This window comes from Dicentrarchus labrax, unplaced genomic scaffold (genome assembly GCF_905237075.1).
Source record: "Dicentrarchus labrax unplaced genomic scaffold, dlabrax2021, whole genome shotgun sequence".
In the NCBI taxonomy this organism is placed as follows: domain Eukaryota; kingdom Metazoa; phylum Chordata; class Actinopteri; family Moronidae; genus Dicentrarchus; species Dicentrarchus labrax.
This window is the reverse complement of record NW_026136717.1, coordinates 1,712,723-1,730,234: the sequence shown is the minus strand read 5'-3', so window position 1 is coordinate 1,730,234 and position 17,512 is coordinate 1,712,723. Positions and strand designations below refer to the sequence as shown.

Genomic DNA, 17,512 nt, shown 5'->3' with positions numbered 1-17,512 from the left:
AGTTAGCTAGTGTTTCTGTACTGGTGACAAAACGTTCAAAATTCTTTGCAGTCATTTATAGTTGCTAGCTTCTCAGACCACAGCAGGCCTTAAGGTTCTCACATCAGACCAGTCTGAATCTTTTTTTAATTTATCTGTGGCTCCCAGTGTATCCAAAGGGTTGACCTGTCCAAGTCATAACCTGCTAACACTCAGTGCATGCTGGGATCCAGTCCTCGGCAACACTGAAGAGAATAAGCAGGAACAGAAAATGAATGGATGGATGGATAGATATTATTCATACAAGAACATATATTATTGCAGAATGCAGCAGCATGAGTACAGTGACAGTGTGCACCTAAAAGCGCTGATAAGATTTACACCTTTGCAGACACAGTGTGTGTTCAGACTTTATGACAAATATATAAATATAACAAAATCAACAAAATCAATGATGGAGGACCCCTACAATATCATAATATGATTTCATAATTTAATACATTTCTTGCAGTGTTTTGATAGGCTGAATAAGTGATCAAAAAGGACCCAGAATTAGTCATTAAAAAATGTTTTTTAATTCACTGAATTTGCCACCAATAAAAGTGTTTATTAAAAAATTATAAAAAAAATATATATATACAGAATATATAAAGCAACACATTTAAATAACAGAATGCCAAACAATTGAAAAAAGCAGCACATTTTGTATTGCTCCTTCTGTTTAGAGAGGACTGGCTGACTGGAAGGTGCACTTGTGGATGTCCTGGACTGATGAGAGGGGGCCATGTTGTCTTGTGGCAGAGGAGCTTGTGGAGTGGACTCATGTTGGACAGTCCCTCCAGAGCAGGGAGCTGTGTGGACATTGAGAGCACTCTCTGCTCAGTGGCACTCAGCCTGATGCTGTCCTACAAAAGGAAAAGATCAAATGATTTCTCCCTGAGCTTTATTTATTGTTGAAATAAAATTAATCAAATGATTCATTTTACGTTTTCTGTCTCTGAAGCTGTTGCTTCCTTTTGGGCCTGACATCACTGGATTGCTTCTAATAAAGCAGCTACCTGATCCCACGCTCCCTTTACTTTAGTGTGGATAGACAGTTGCTGAACAAAAATATCAAGGGGAGACATTCTCATTGTCCATTTGGACATAGTGCTTGTGCTGGTAGTTGTAGTGGTGGGAACTGTTGGGTCTCTCTGTTTGAAAAGTGTTCTGAGATAAGTTTTCTTATGATTTGGCGCCTTACAAAAAAAACAAAACAGAATTGCATTGTAAATGAAACATTTAGTTTCCTGGATTTTACCATAGAGACAAAATCCACCAGGTGCTTCTGCGATGTGTTCCAGCTGATCCTGCCCATTCTAGATAATGCTAGTGATTCCACCAAAGCGATCTGCTCTGGTCTATCATGACACTAGCTGCAACCCACCCCAAGTCAAGCAGCACAGAGCAGATCGCTCTGGCAGGAAGTCAAATCCAGAAAATGTTTTAAATAAATACAACGTGCTGACTATGGATTAACATCATGCCACAACCTGTGGCAGCACGCCAGAAGTCAACCAGTTACAGGCAGGTCATGTGAGATTTGACAACACAAAAAAGGACGAGGCCTGGAATTTAATTATAGGAGTTTTGGGAGTGGATAGTGAGGTGGTTATAACCTATTAATAAGCTAAAGGACAAAATAGGGTCAGCAATGACACTCTGCTTCTGAATGATGCCGGATGACGGAGCCAAACCACGTTGCAGACATGGTGTCATAAAGCCGTGCCCGGTGGAATTTCACCGTTAGTTCAGTGTGCAAAATACCTAATGGTAATGGGACAACATGTCACATTTAGCTAGTGGTTTTAATAGATTTATACCTATACAGTACATGCATACTGCGGGTAAAAGCCAGCTGGCCTCAGGGAAAAGTCTCAGACACTGTCCAGCTCCAATTTACAGTGAGTGCTGGTGGGGGATATCAAAAAGCTGTGTCTCAAAGGGAGAACTGCTGCAGTGAATTGGACATTGTGTCTTACCCCACATCAAAGTTTATTCCACACAGCGGTATTTTAAAGTGTTATACATATCCAAAAGGATTCTGAGACAAAAATAATCTACAAACTCTTTCCAACTGGTTAGAGTTTCTTTACTAAAATAAAAAAATACACCCTGTAAATGTTAGAAATACTGCACAGTCTGTGATGGTGGCAGTAGATCTGGAGGTTTGATACAGTATATTTAAAAAAACGTCTTCACTCATATGAACAATTTGGAAGCTTTTACAAGGCATTTATCACAGAGAAAAAATAATTTTATAGGAAAAAACTTGGTTTACCAACCATCAGCAGCTTTCAGTCCCTGTGTGATGGGTTGAGCTTATTGTAAATGGACCTGTACTTGTATAGTGCCTTTCTAGTCTTCTGACCACTCAAAGCACTTTTACACTACGTGCCACATTCACCCTTTCACACACATTCACTCAGTGATGGCAATTGAACAGAAACTAACACACATTCACACACTGATGCACAGCATCATCAGTAGTATCTTGCTTAAGGATACTTCAACATGTGGCACCAGGAGCCGGGGATCGAACCCAAAACCTTCCAATTAAGGAACGACCTGCTCTGCCTCTGAGCCACAACCGCCCGTGCTCAGGGCTCTGTCCGTCTCAATCATACTGGAGGTGAGAACAAGCCGTCTCACTGGACTGTAGCTATAATTGCTCAAATCATCTCAAGCTGTCAAAAAGAATTATGACCCACGCAATCAAAGAAGAAGTAGCCAAGTCGGGCAGAAAATTGCCAATTCTGACCAACGTTGTTGCGGGAATACTAAAAAGAGAGACTTTTGCGATAACGGCAACTCCACACACCTGGCCAATCACTGCATGAAGTGGACATGATTGTTGGACGCCCCTGGTGAAAGCATACTGGCCCCTTGAGTGATTCATAGTCATGGAAGCAAGGTGTACATTAAACAATACGCTTTGCTCTGTTGCACTTTTCTGCACTTCCACAAACACAGGGGTTGGGGTAGGCTTGAAAAAGCTGACTTGTACTTGTCTTCTGACCAGAAGGCTAGTGTGACCACACTGGTGAAAATATTTCCAGGTTTTGAGGAGTCCAACTGCATATTTGAAAAAAGCCTTTAAATATTGCACTTGAGGAAGCTGTGGGAAGTCGGATAAAAGTGATGTCACTTGAGTCCGCGTCATTTGGGACTGATAAATTGGGGTTTGGAGTTAGAAAGAATTGAGCTTACCACTCTTCATATCTGCTGCAGGCTAAAGCATACAGTAGATATAATAGAACTAGACCATTGACAGTATATATAATGGACAGAGCTTCCAGTTCTGAAAAGTGAAGCCGACCCCGAAGTGTCTTAAACCTGCATTCTGTGTAAATTCCAGCAGGTGGCAGCACAGTTGGCTGCAATAACACAGCGATCCCATTCACTTGAATGGAGAATGAGCTGACTTGACACTTTATTGGCTCAGTAAACAGGTTCCTGATAAGTTTAGGGTCTCAGTCGCTAGTTTTTATTTTATTTTTTATTCAATACATTATGATGTTCATTTAGTAAATTATGGTCTAATTTAATTTAAAATAGACGATAAAGCCGCGTGTGCTTTTGGGCGGGGCTAACTTTTAATTGACAGGTCGCTTTCAGCGATTCTGTCCAGCTCAGCGCACAAAACTCAGCTCAAACTGTCAAACTAGGCAGTGCTGATCAAATATGAAGCTAGATTCTGTTACTGTGTTGACTATTTCTCGCTTAAAATCTTTCAGAAACTGAAACTATTTTAGTGTACTGTTTAGCTGTAATACAAGATTGTGTGTGACCAGGTGAGCCGGCATTGTTTCGGGCTATGGACGAGTCAAAACTGCTCAACCAATGAGCGTAGATCAACTTGCAGTATGTCACGTCTGCTGGCTCGCACTGGCTCCGTTTTACTGTCATGGCGGTGGCCAAAACACAGAACTGGAGTCTTCGAAACGGTACTCCACAAACCAAAGGGTGACGTCATGTTAGGTTCACACTTGAACTAGACATTGTGGCACCAATTTTACCTAGTGACCACTTGTGATATTGCAGCGAAAAACTCCTGTCAGTAAAACTTTTGTTGAATTGCAAATGAGCTAAATTATTAAATTTCAATTCAATTAAATTTTATTTGTATAGCGCCAATTCATAACAGAAGTTATCTCAGGGCACTTTTCAAATAGAGCAGGTCTAGACCGAACTCTTTATAACATTATTTACAGAGACCCAACAGTACCACCATGAGCAAGCACTTGGCGACAGGGGCAAGGAAAAACTGCCTTTTAAGAGGCAGAAACCTAGGACAGATCCTTCGGCTCTAGGTGGGTGGTCGTCTGCCTCGACCAGTTGGGGTGAGAGAGAGAGAGAGAGAGAGAGAGAGAGAGAGAGAGAGAGAGAGAGAGACAGACACACACACAGACAAACAGACAGACAGGTGCACAGCAACAACAGTAGCAACAACTACACTAATAGTAGTGACTGATGATGATGAACATGAAGAAGACGACGACGACGACAACAGCAATGATGGGGGACAACGAGCAGCGACAACAGCAACAACAGTAACCATAGCAATAATAATACTTATAACAATAATAATAACACTAATATCAGTGATATTAGTAATGGCAGTCAAGCAGGACCATGGCAGGAGGCTCCACCAGGATCCATGAGAACCTGCGAGACGAGAAAGCACAAGAACTCCAGGGAAGAAGTGAAGTTAGTAACATGCATTAATGGGACATGAATGAGTGCAGAAAGAGAGAGAGAGGAAGAGAGGAGCTCAGTGCATCATGGGAAATCCCCTGATAGTCTAATCTATATAGTCTATAGCAACATAACTAAGGGATGGTTCAGGACTCACCTGAGCCAGCCCTAACTATAAGCTTTATCAAAGAGGAACGTCTTAAGCCTACTCTTGAATGTGGAGAGGGTGTCTGCCTCCCGAACCACAACTGGAAGAGAGGAGCTTGGTAACTGAAGGCTCTGGCTCCTGTTCTACTTTTTGAGACTATAGGAACCACAAGTAGCCCTGCATTCAGAGAACGCAGTGTTTTAGAGGGGTAATAGCTCTTTAAGATATGAAGGGGCCTGATCATGAAGAGCTTTGTAGGTGAGGAGGAGGATTTTAAATTCTATTCTAAATTTTACAGGGAGCCAGTGCAGAGAAGCTAGTACAGGAGAGATGTGATCTCTTTTTCTAGTTCCTGTCAGTACTCGTGCTGCAGCGTTCTGAATTAATTGGAGCGTTTTAATGGACTTATTGGGGCAACCTGATAATAAAGAGTTGCAGTAATCCAGCCTAGAAGTAACAAATGCATGGATTAGTTTTTCTGCATCTGTCTGTGATAGGATGTGTAATTTTTGTAATATTACGTAAATGAAAGAAGGCAATGCTAGAGGTTTACTTTATGTGGGAATTAAATATCAAATCCTGATCAAAGATAACTCCAAGATTCCTGACAGTGGTGCTAGAGGCCAAGTTAATGCCATCTAGAGTAACTATATCTTTAGACAGTGAGCCTCTAAGGTTTTTGGGGCCAAGTACAAGAATTTCGTTTTTTTCTGAGTTTAACATCAGAAAATTGCAGCTCATCCAGGATTTTATGTCCTTAAGACATGTTTGTAATTTAGATAATTGATTAAATTCATCGGGCTTGATCGATAGATATAACTGCGTATCATCTGCATAGCAATGAAAGTTAAATTATGACTCTATTATAGACTTTTGATCCACTAGGTTTTTGTATTCTTCCCTCAAGTCATCTTCTTATAGCTGCCGTGGTCCTGCTTGACCCCCCTGCCATTATTATTATTATTATTGTTATTGTTATTATTATCCATCATTCCCCATCGTTGTTGCGTTTGTCATCATCATCATCATTATTAGTTACTACTATATTAGTTCTACAAGTATAGCTGTTGCTATTGTTGTTGCTGTGCACCTTTGTCTTTGTCTCTGTCCTCTCTTTACCGCCCATCCCCTCTACTCTCTACCTCTTGTGGGTAATGTGTTATACAGTAAGAGTGCAATGCTATTTTTTTGGTGGAGGACTCTTTTAAACAAAATCCACCGGATGTGGCATATTCTGACTGATTGCACACATTTTAGACAATGGTCATGATTCGACCAGAAGCACCACGGCACGGAAGAATCTCTCTGCTCTGGAGATTATGCGGCTAGTTTATTTTTGATAGAAGGTGCAACAAAGCAGCACACAGCAGATTGCATTGACAGGAAGTTAGGCATAGAAATGGCATAAAGATTCAGCCAAGGTCAGTTTTCTAAATCAAATAACCCATTCAGACTAATTTAATTAATAAAAAAATGTGTAAACACAATTAAAACTAGAAAAAACCAAACAATTAACTGTAACTAACTATGTAGCCTGATCAACCCTTGGTAGAAGCACAAACATTTTTAGGATAAAGGACAAAATACACAAGTCAATAACGTTGTGCAGGCAAAGCGATCTGACGATGCTCCGCTTATGAAAGGCTCCTGGTGGGAATGTGTGAATGACAGAGCCAAACCGCATCGCAGATGCGACGTCATACAGCTTTGCCAGATTTAATTTTAAGCGTCAGTCTAGCAACTTCAGTTTTTATCCAGGCACAGCCCAAGGAATCTGGAGGTCATTGTTTCAGAGAGCAAATGGAGGGGTGAGATGAAGTCAAGGATGCAAATCAAGCTGCAAAAAGAAGAGGGATACAGTTACCCTCATACATGTGTTTGTTGATGGAACTTAAGCAAAGATAAGAAGAGAGGGACTGTCCAGAGAGGAGGTCTGGTTTCGGTACCTGCGGGTTGCAATAATAAATTTGTGTTTGTCCAAGATGCATCTCATATCCTCATGACACAAACATACCTCTGTATCTGCCGCCCTCAGATTAACCTCTGGCACCTTTCTTGTTCAGTCTCTGCTGAACACATTTCTGACTATCCTGCAGTTCCAGGAATGTCTAATGAGGAAAACTGATGCTGCTTCTCAAAAACAAAGTGTTCCCTGTCTGACTGTTTCGTCATCCATCCATCCAGACAAATCAGGCTCCATGAAAAGATTAATCACACCTCAGATGCTTCTGAAAACTAATCAAATGCTTGCATGAGTAATTATTGATTTCTTGACAGCAGTCAGAGAGAAGCAGTACAATTATGTGGAACAAAACTGCAATCTTTTTGTCCCCCTGGCTATTGATGTCCCTCACAGTCTGTGATTTGAGTCCTTTCTTCCTCTCAACAGAATTTTAGATTTTTTGCCGGACTCCCTTGTGCCTCCAAATTAAAGTGGTCGATTGCCAGAGGTCCATAATTTGCCACTACGTCTCCATCTTTTAACAGGCAGTGTGATTGCGCGGCCAGTATGCAGTGATTGCAGCGTTAAAATGCTATGAGATTAACAGACGGACTGTTTTTTTTTTCTCTAATAAAAAATAGGCATTTGGGGAATTCTTTTTTGGAGAAACAGTTCTAGAGTCAAATGTCAGAAAAGCCAACCAGTTCTTAAAGGTCCAATGTGTAGGATTTAGTCATCTCCAGCAGTGTATTTGCAGATTGCTGATTGCAAATATGCTGGGCAAAACTATAGCCCCTATCCAGAGCCAGTGTTTGGTTTGTCCGTTCTAGGCTAGAAACATGGCGGTTCAATGTGGTAGGCGATCCATGGTGTCTTGTAGATAATGGATAACGGATAAACAGCTCATTCTCAGGTGATTATACACTGTTAATACTGTAATGTGATTTTTTGCATGCAGCATGTTAATATCTTTGTCTTTGACCACTGTAGACGGTCCGTCTGTCCTTCCCTTTCTTGTGAACACTTCCATATTGGTGTGTCCAGATTTTTATGACTGGGGGTGGCATAAGTAGGGCACTGCCTTATGCAGTAAGCATGTAAGTATGTGTCTCAGCTTTCCTGTCATTTTCAATATATGCAATTTCAACACTGTTTATGGACACGAGTACTGACAGGAACTAGAAAAAGAGATCACATCTCTCCTGTACTAGCTTCTCTGCACTGGCTTCCTGTAAAATGCAGAATAGAATTTAAAATCCTCCTCCTCACCTATAAAGCTCTTCATGGTCAGGCCCCTTCATATCTTAAAGAGTTCATAGTACCCTATTACCCCACTAGAACACTACGTTCTCTGAATGCTGGGCTACTTGTGGTGCCTATAGTCTCAAAAAGTAGAACAGTGCTTGTGCTTTCTCATCTCGCAGGTTCTCATGGATCCTGGTGGAGCCTCCTGCCATGGTCCTGCTTGACTCCCACTGCTAATATTATTAATAATATAATATAATATATATTATTATTATTATTATTATTATTATCATTATAATAGTTACTATTATTATTGTCCATCGTCCCCCATCGTTGTGGCTGTCGTCGTCGTCATCATCATCATCATCATCATCAGTCATTTCTATTAGTATAGTTGTTGTTGTGCACCTTTGTCTCTGTCTCTGTCCTTCTCTCTTTAAAAAAATAATGAGTACGGATATTGAGCATTTAGCACCAAACATCTGGTAAAGTTAGAGACTACCTGGCGAAGATTGTGGTGCAGCAGGTACAGATAATGAATGGATGCATGCATGATGAGCAGGTAACTGAGCATCATTTGTACAAAAAATACTTGAAAAATATTTGGAGAAATTGAAGAATAAAAGTCCCATATTTATACTTCCAGATTCCATATTTTCTTATATTTTAAGTGTTTTTACAGTAGCTCAAATATATGAAAATACCACTTGGAGGTACAAATATGGACTTTTATTGTTGAATTTCTCCAAATTGGTACAGTAAAAATGCTTGATATTAAGTATGTTTGTAGTCTCATATGTGTAAAAGTCAAATATACCATCAGTAGCCAGGAAACACTGAGCAATATGTTTTTACAGAACCTCAAATATGGGCAAATATGCAATCTCTGGAGGCATAAATATGAGACTTTTATTTTGGCATTTCTCCACACTGGTGCAGTAAAGATACTTGATATAAAGTGTTTTTTTATTCATCAGGGGCACACAACACTTTAATGTAACATATTTTAATTATAGCTTAGGCTCTAAATACCTTTATTTTGAAAACCGGAAGTAAATACGCTGTTTCTCCGCATTTACCATAATGCTGAGAATACTTGTACACTCTAAATTTAAGTGCGGCTGATTTGACCACAGAGATCGGACTCACGGCTGGATTGACCGCAGTCTACTAGTCTACTGTTTCTTCTACACAGCACCGTCCTGTAAATGACAACATCCGGTCTCAGAATATTCTGTTTCTGTTTTCTAGTGATTTTATTTTTTGTTATATGAAATAGAAAATGAAAATCGAATAACTTTTTCAATTTCGCTCATCCCTTTCTGACCATGAAAAAGAAGAACGCCTTGTATTTCAATTTTCATTTTTGTATTTTAAAACGAAAATCAAATAACCACTCGTTTTCTGTTTTTTAATACCCGTTTCTGAAAGGAAAATCCAATGACCAAAACATACACGGACCTGGTCAGATTGGAAGAAATCTGTTATAACTTATGTTTAAACTGTCTTGAATTAGAGACTACTGATAGATTCAGACAGAATATTTGTGTGAGTGAAACCAAAAGTTTACTTTGACTAATTAAATGTGAACCCAAACCACTATCTATCTCTTCCTAAACCTAACCAAGTAGTTTTTGTGCTTAACTCTAACCCAACTGCAACTGTTTCAAGTCAAAAAATGTGAACAGTTTCTCTGCAAGCTAACCAGACATTGTATATTAATTGTTGCTAACTTGTGCTTTCTAGAAATGACGCTAGAGGGCAGCGGTGGACTGGGAATAAAAAAATGGTCCTGGAATTTTTAGCTCAGACCAGCCCACCAACAATGTCCTAGCACCCTCCCACACACTCCCCCAATTTCTCCTGTGTGATACACTTGCAATGCACCGCCACCCACACAACCAGCGCCACATGGGTAATCACTGTTCTTTTTGTAATAATGATTACTGAACAATACCTACATAACATTAGTAAAATAGAGGAGGCTCATAGGAACACATATTGTCTCAGTAACACCGGCTCTGGCTAATCACAACCTAGGTGAGTAACTAGTTAAAGTTAGTTAATTTCATGTAATAGTGTACTATATAGCCTTCCACTAGTATGATATTAATTCCGGTTGGACAGCTGATTAAGAATTACATTACCAACATCATTTTTGTATTTTATGTTCCTTTATTAAATCCTTGTGCAAGAAAAACGGTCTACAATGGTGTTTAGTCTGTAATTTGTTAATGGTAAGCACTAACTCATAAATAATCCTAACCATTCATACATAACGTAACAGTTTAACCGCCATATTTTTACAGTAGCCTAGAAGAGACAAACCAAGCACTGGCTCAAGATAGGGTTTTTTCTTGCGTTTTGAGGCCACCACAGTTTCTCTGTCATGCTTGAAAGGGGACGGCGAGAGAGTTACAATCTACTCTGCTAGATGCCACTAAATCCTATCCACTGGTCCGTAAAAGTCAGGGAAAAGGATGTAATTTCCACTAGGGTGAGGGGGACATGGGGGACTATTTTCATTACTGTCACTTTTATTTTTTTAGGTTGATCTCTTCTCTGAAATCTGTACAAACACCACAGTCCTTCTGAGAGGGGAGTTGATAATGTTGCTAATATCATCTGACTTGTCTTCACCTATTACTATGTGACCAGAGCATTGAGCTTTACACGCCCCTCACTGTGTGCAATCTGAAAGGAGTACCTGAAGACATTACTCAGGGCTAAAAAAAGGTACATCCAACCAGCAGGTCAAAATTTCAATATGATTAAATACCTGAAAAACTAATGACATTCCCATTAATAATGGATTTGCACAAGGTTGGTTCAGAGTGAAATTTCTCCTCCTCAGGATGAATTGTAATAACCCTGATGATCCCTTGACCTTTCATCTCACGCCATCTAGATTTCAGTTTGATTGACATCTCCAGACTGCTAGGAATATAATTCTGTTTGAGAAATTTAAAATCCCCTTTATTTTAATATATTTTTTATTTAATTAGCCTATGTATTTTATGCCCAGTGATGTTTTTAGTTTTTAGTTTAAAATTCAAATGTAAGGAAAAATGGAATCTTAAAAAAACTTGTATCATTTGTGTATAATAGTAAAAAAAAAATGTAAAACCTCACATCCTCAAAAATAATATTGAGGAATGACCTAGCCCTGGTGATAACGTGTCCCAACATTTGATAGCAACAATTTACCTTTATAACATTCATTAATTTTGGCTCATCATCGCAATGGTCAAGACAGACGACCAACCACCTAGAGCCGAAGGATCTGTCCTAGGTTTCTGCCTTTTAACAGGCAGTTTTTCCTTGCCCTTGTCGCCAAGGTCTTGCTCATGGTGGTACTGTTGGGTCTCTGTAAATAATGTTATAAGGAGTTCGGTCTAGACCTGCTCTATTTGAAAAGTGTCCTGAGATAACTTCTGTTATGAATTGGGGCTATACAAATAAAATTGAATTGAATTGAATTGAACTCTTTGGAGTCAAAGCAGCCGTTGAAATGGCTCATGCTATCCCAATGAATAAGTCACACAGCTGCTCATAAAGAGGTCAATAATGAAATGTCTCTCTTGAGGTTTTTCCTTTGCTTTGATCATAATATATAAACTAAGACATTAAAGGATAATTCTGGTTTATAATAACTAGGGTCTTGTTTGTGGGAATGCAGTGACATTACTACAACAAAGTCAGACACGTCAAGAAACAGGAAAACCATTACAGTTTTTGAATCCAGACTGAAAACCTTGTTATTCTCAAGCACATTTACTTAAATGTTTCTAAAATCGAAGGTCTTATTATTATTGTGCTATTATTATACTTTTTAATAATAAGTAAAACTGCCTGCCTGTCTGATCTGCTTGTCTTTCTTGCCCCATCAGACTAGTTTTTAGTGATGCCACCATGTTCTTAGTAAATAAAATATTATTATTTTAGTACGGTCTAGACCTGTTCTATATGAAAAATGTCCTGAGTTAACTTCTGTTGATTTGGGGCTATATAAATAAAAATGTAACTGAATTGAACTTGGTAAGCACAATGTTATCATCAAAAAAGCACCAAAATAAGACCTAATTCGTAATAAACGAGTAATTTACATAATATACATCAGCTGGACTGAAATTATGTTTTAGAGACAGTTTCAGAGAGGGCTGGCAGAGAAAAGAGCACAGTTTAGCTCACTGCTGACTGCACTGTGTGTGTACACTGAGAACTGTAGAAGAGATGACAATGTTGAAAATAGGTCAGAGGGGGGAAGAGACAGAGAGAAAGAGAGAGAGAGAGAGAGAGAGGAGGGAGAGAGAGATAGAGAGAGACCCCCTCTAAGCACCACTTGCAGAGCCAAAACCTGGTTTTGATCAGTACATTCCATTAGTCAATGCAATCACAATGCTTCCTTACTGCCAGTGGGGACGGTGCTAAAGTATCCTGTTGTATTTTACGTTAACCCCCCCCCCAACACTTTCTACAAACAGAGGGCCCTTGGGGGATCATGGTCATTTTTGAAATTACAGTATCCCTTTTGTCACACACCCACCCCTCCCTCCACCCACATTCATTCCTCCACTCTTCTGAGGAAGTTACTTTGAGTTTCTTATCACTGTTAAACTTACTGCTGTGTCCCTAAAAAGATGAATGACAAGAATATAACTCTCCATAAAACCCCTTCTCTTATGATGACAAAAAAAATGAACATGAGACCCACCCACTTGCTTTTTCTAGTGGATAGTTCCCTATGTCAGTCACGTGAAACAGAGCTATCTCCAAGACAGCTGGCCTAACTTTTTCCTCTGATGAAGACTGTGAGATACAGTTGAAAGCTCCAGTAAAGTATAGCTTGTAAGTGGTCCACGGGTTGAAATGGTTTTGTCTGAAGTCAATAACATTTTTGCTCTCAATGTCATAGTTTTTATTTCATAATTTCTTAACATGTAACAGAAGAAAAGACATCAGATGTTTCTTATATTTCACAGTCTATCACAAAATAAAAACATATTTCATGTGAAAATTTTGACTAGCACTTTTTTTCCTCCAACATTACAGCCACTGCAAGGTGTTGCACTGACTACAGTCTCACAGCTGGATGTGATCCAACATTTCCGGGCTGGTTTAAGACAAAACCTTCTGATGAATTAGGGTTACAAAGATTGACTGATGGCCATTTCACCAACAAGGTCAAGGCTAATGTCAACCACCAGCCCCTACAACATTCCCTGTGTAGAGTGAACATCTGCACTTTAACCTCTTTTCAAAAAAAGTAAAGGAAAAGGAGAAGTGCTCTTAAACGGGACATGATGGGGTACAGCATTCCCCTGTGCACAGACATTCCTCAGCATATCACCAGGTTTATAGGGTCCATAAAAAACACATGTCATCTAATTATTACAGTTGTTAAAAAATGTTTAAATGGCTGGTGACAGGTATGAAACAAACATAAATATAAAAGAACCAGTATATACAAAGATGGTTTTGGTCTCTTATTAACCATTCAACTCCAACACAGTGATTTTCACGACTGCTTTCCCAGCATTATCATGTGACCGCAGGATGCCTTTTCTCATGAAGGGATATTTGCTTACAGTCTCCTTTCACCCACTGCTAATGTGAGCAAAGAATGCATCTAAATCCCTTTGACACAGCTGACAGTAACCAATATCTACAGTGATATGCTATTAGAATTAACTGAGCCTTGCATGGAAGAAACCTCATATTAAAGTTTTGCTACCTCAATATGGCAGAATGCTTTTGCCATCAGTACATTTATTTCCAAGGCTCTTTGCAGGATCTGGATCCAGCTATGAAATGCTGTAATTAATAAATGACTACACACATTAGTCTTAGAAATTATCATTTTTAAAAAAATTACAATTGAAGATGGTAATATTTTATAATTACGTAGCCTTGTGCAATCATGAAGCAATCAGATCTTGTGCTGTGTGGTCAGTGTATGAAACATCAAAGCAGTTTGTACCACATAGCAACCCTATCCCAAAAAAGGTCAGTGGTTTTCAGTGTCCCTTACCCACCTCTATCAAATGATATTTAACAGTAATATCCAAATGTGTTCAAAGAGTGGGCTGTTCTGCAGTCAGAGAGGGTACAACATTTAGCTTGTCCCTTACCAGGTCCATTATTCACTCCTGCTTACCTATGAAGCAGAGTCTGTTTATTTAAATGTCACTTTCTCTCTTCTCTGTTTAAACATGGGTCTTGACCCCAGCTGAGGGGTTAGGAGCTCCCTGTTTATCATGAGCCCCAGAGATCCAGTGGTAGCAGTCCGTGGCATTCTTGTTGCGTGGCTGAACTGCACAGCGGGTGCAGTAGACGATGCCCAGCGCCACCATAACCACAATAAAGATGCAAATGGGCACAAGGAGGCCCACCAGGAGCCAGGTGCTGCTCTGCTTCTGCCCCCTATCTTCCTGGACAGAATCCAGGATGTCATCACTCTCTCCACCCTCCCTTGGGGGTGGCTGGGAAGGAGTAAGCTGGGTGGGAAAAGCTGAGTCCTGGTAGTGTGTGATCCCCACATATTCCTTTCCCTCCTCCCCAACCTCTTCTGGGAACTGTGAGTACTGTTCTTCTCCCTCATTGTAGTACTTGGAATCCGTAGGCATGTTGTAGTCTGTGACTGAATCCTCTGGATTTCCTGGTTCCTTGCTGGTGAGCCCCGCCCACCAATTCCAAGCTCCCTCAGAGATTGTGGAGGTGGAAAGGAGGGGGAAAGCTGTGGTGGTCTCCTCCTCCTCATCTTCATACCACTCTGGGCTAGTATTGGAGCTTGTGGTCGGTGGAGGAGTGGTGTAGATGGTTGTTGGCAGAACTTCCAACTCAGACTGAGATCTTTGGTCCCATTCCAACCAGTCAGCTCCTCCATTGTCTATGTCATCCTCATCTTCCTCAGCCTCCTGTGTCAGAGGGCCTAGTGTTAAATCAAAGGGCAGTTCTTCCTGAGGGGTACTAGTGACCCAAATGACATCAGAATCTGAGACTCTGGGTGGGTCAGTTAGCCAGTCCAGAGATGGCTCCTCCTCTGGAGGCCAGTCAGTGTGGCTCTGCTGCAGGTTCCAGTCATAGTCCATTGTGTCCCATACAGGTCCAGGTCGGTGTGTGACCCAAGGAAAAGAAGGTGTTACAGCAGATTGGTCATCTCCTTCCCTTCTCTTGCGACATGAGAAGTGATCAGACATGAGTTCATAGCCTTCCTCACAGTAGCACTCAAATCCACGCTCATAATTCACACACATCTGCTCGCAAGTCCCGGGTATCTGACACTCATCAGTGTCTTGGCATCGGCTCGGGTCCTCAGGCACAGGGGAATAACCCAGATCGCAGTGACAGATATGAGAGCCTACAGTGTTCTCACAGGCATGTTCACATGGCTCATTTATACACTCATCTATATCCTCACACCCACCTTCATCATCCAGATGGTAACCCTCCCGACATCGACATTCAAATGTACCGGGAGCATTCACACAAAGCTGCTCACAAGGACTCTGGAGGCATTCGTCTACATCCAGACAACCTCGTTCATCTGGTGCAAGCATGTATCCTTCAGGGCAGGCACAACGGTACCCATCTGAAAGGGGCAGACACTCAAACTCACAGGGGGCCCCTTGACAAACATCAGACAGCTCACAGCTCACCCCATCGTCTCCTAGCTGATACCCATCGGCACACTCACAGTCGAAATTAACACCAGCCATTGGCCTGCAGAAATGCTCACATCCGCCGTTATCCTGGTCACACCCGTTTTGTAATACGGGGGGATCGGAGCAGAGGGGGGAATCTCTTGACCACCCCACTGAGCCATCTTCTTTCTGCATACACAAAACTGATTGTTCCTCCTTGGTGCCTGTGGGGCAGGGCACAGTAGCAACAGATCCAAAGGGTACATGGGTAAGTACTCTGCTTAGAAGGTTAAAAGGTGTGGTGTAGAGGGCATTGCCTGCCTCTTCACTCCACAAAGCAGGACACATTCCTTTGTAGGTGTAATGGCAAAGATACCCATCTACAGAGACTGAGCAGGAACCATCCAACCATTTGAAGTTATCATTCTGCTCTTGTGTGCTGTATCCCATAACCACACAGCGTGGCACTGAGCACATATTAGAGGAGTCCTCTTTCTGCCAGTTGGTATACTCTGTGTCCTGGTCACCAGTAGTCCAAGAAAACCCCCGCAATGGACGTGTGGCCGTACACTGGCGAGGCTGGCGCTGCAGGCCAATCCATACCCGGACCTTGGTGCGCGAGTGGCGCAAGTCGAGAGTGGAGAAGAGACTGGCAATAGTGGTGGCATCCTCCTTGCGTTTGATGGTAGCTAGGTTGCCACCTTTCTCCTTGCAGGCCCTCCATGAGTCCAGGAAGGTCTTACGTTGGAAGTAGACCACAAAGCAGCCATCTGCATCGCAAAGTGCATCCCTCTCTCTCAGATCCTGGCTGAGGACTGAGGAAACTCCGACGGGCAAAGCCAGCAAGGAAGTTAAGAGAATAGCAGCAGCACTGCTCACCAGGAAGCCCATTCTTTTTTAGAACTGAATATATCTCTCCACTCTCCACTTGTCTCTCACCCTGACTTTCTCCACACTTTTATCTCCCTGCCTTTGAAAGTTTCTGTCACCCGTGGCTTTCTCACTTGGCCTGCTTTTGTTGTCTATCTGAACTTTTCTCCCTTCATTTGAGCCTTGATTTTTTTTGTCACTGTCTGTCTGTCTGTGCTCTTTACTCTACCCTGCTGAAACAGATCTGCACTGGAGTTTAGTGCATGCAGATTGTCCCAAGATTTCAGAGAGCCGGGAGGGAGGGGAGAAAAGGGAAAAGGGAATGGAGGGAGGGAGATACAGCAAGAAGGAGGGTGGGCAGAAGGGGAGTTGAGAAAAAGAATTGTATGTTTTTAGAAGGGGGGGCTTCATGTGGATGTGTGTCAGAAGGGGGGGAGGTGCAATGAACTGTGCATTTCTTTCTTTTTCAGAGCATGTCATATGGTTTTCATAAGCCTCGTTCATGGACATAGTTTGGTACTTTGCCATTTACCCGCACAGACATACACAAACACATTCATATGCATAAGATTTGTGTCAGAAAAAGTGTTGTCATCCCTAATAACAAATGGGACTTAATAATCACCTGAACAGACACAATCTTTCCAGCAATCAGTTACCTTCTATTTCCTCTTCTCTAGCTTCAAACTCCTCTATCTCCCTTCGTGAATCTTTTCTCTCAGCTTTTTATTCATTGTAACTCAGGCCAGCAGGTTCTTAACATGCAAACCTCCTATGTGTTTTGTCTGCTTCATTTGATTCCATACAGTGTGAAGGAAGTTTTTTCTTGCCACCGTCGCCAAGTGCTTGCTCATGGTGGTACTGTTGGGTCTCCGTAAATGTTATAAGGAGTTTGGTCTAGACCTGCTCTATTTGAAAAGTGTCCTGAGATAACTTCTGTTATGAATT

General features: G+C 41.2%; 2 protein-coding genes across 2 annotated transcripts in view; both read right to left on the bottom strand.

The window, feature by feature from the left end:
* The window catches only part of sstr1b (somatostatin receptor 1b), a 251,490-nt gene that overhangs the window by 65,412 nt on the left and 168,566 nt on the right, over nt 1-17,512 (bottom strand). The gene's annotated exons all lie outside the window — the stretch shown is intronic.
* cd248a (CD248 molecule, endosialin a) lies at nt 12,946-16,867 on the bottom strand. Its single transcript, XM_051429592.1, has one exon. It carries the CDS (start codon nt 16,583-16,585, stop codon nt 14,258-14,260), a length of 2,328 nt encoding a protein of 775 aa, XP_051285552.1. The 5' UTR covers nt 16,586-16,867; the 3' UTR covers nt 12,946-14,257.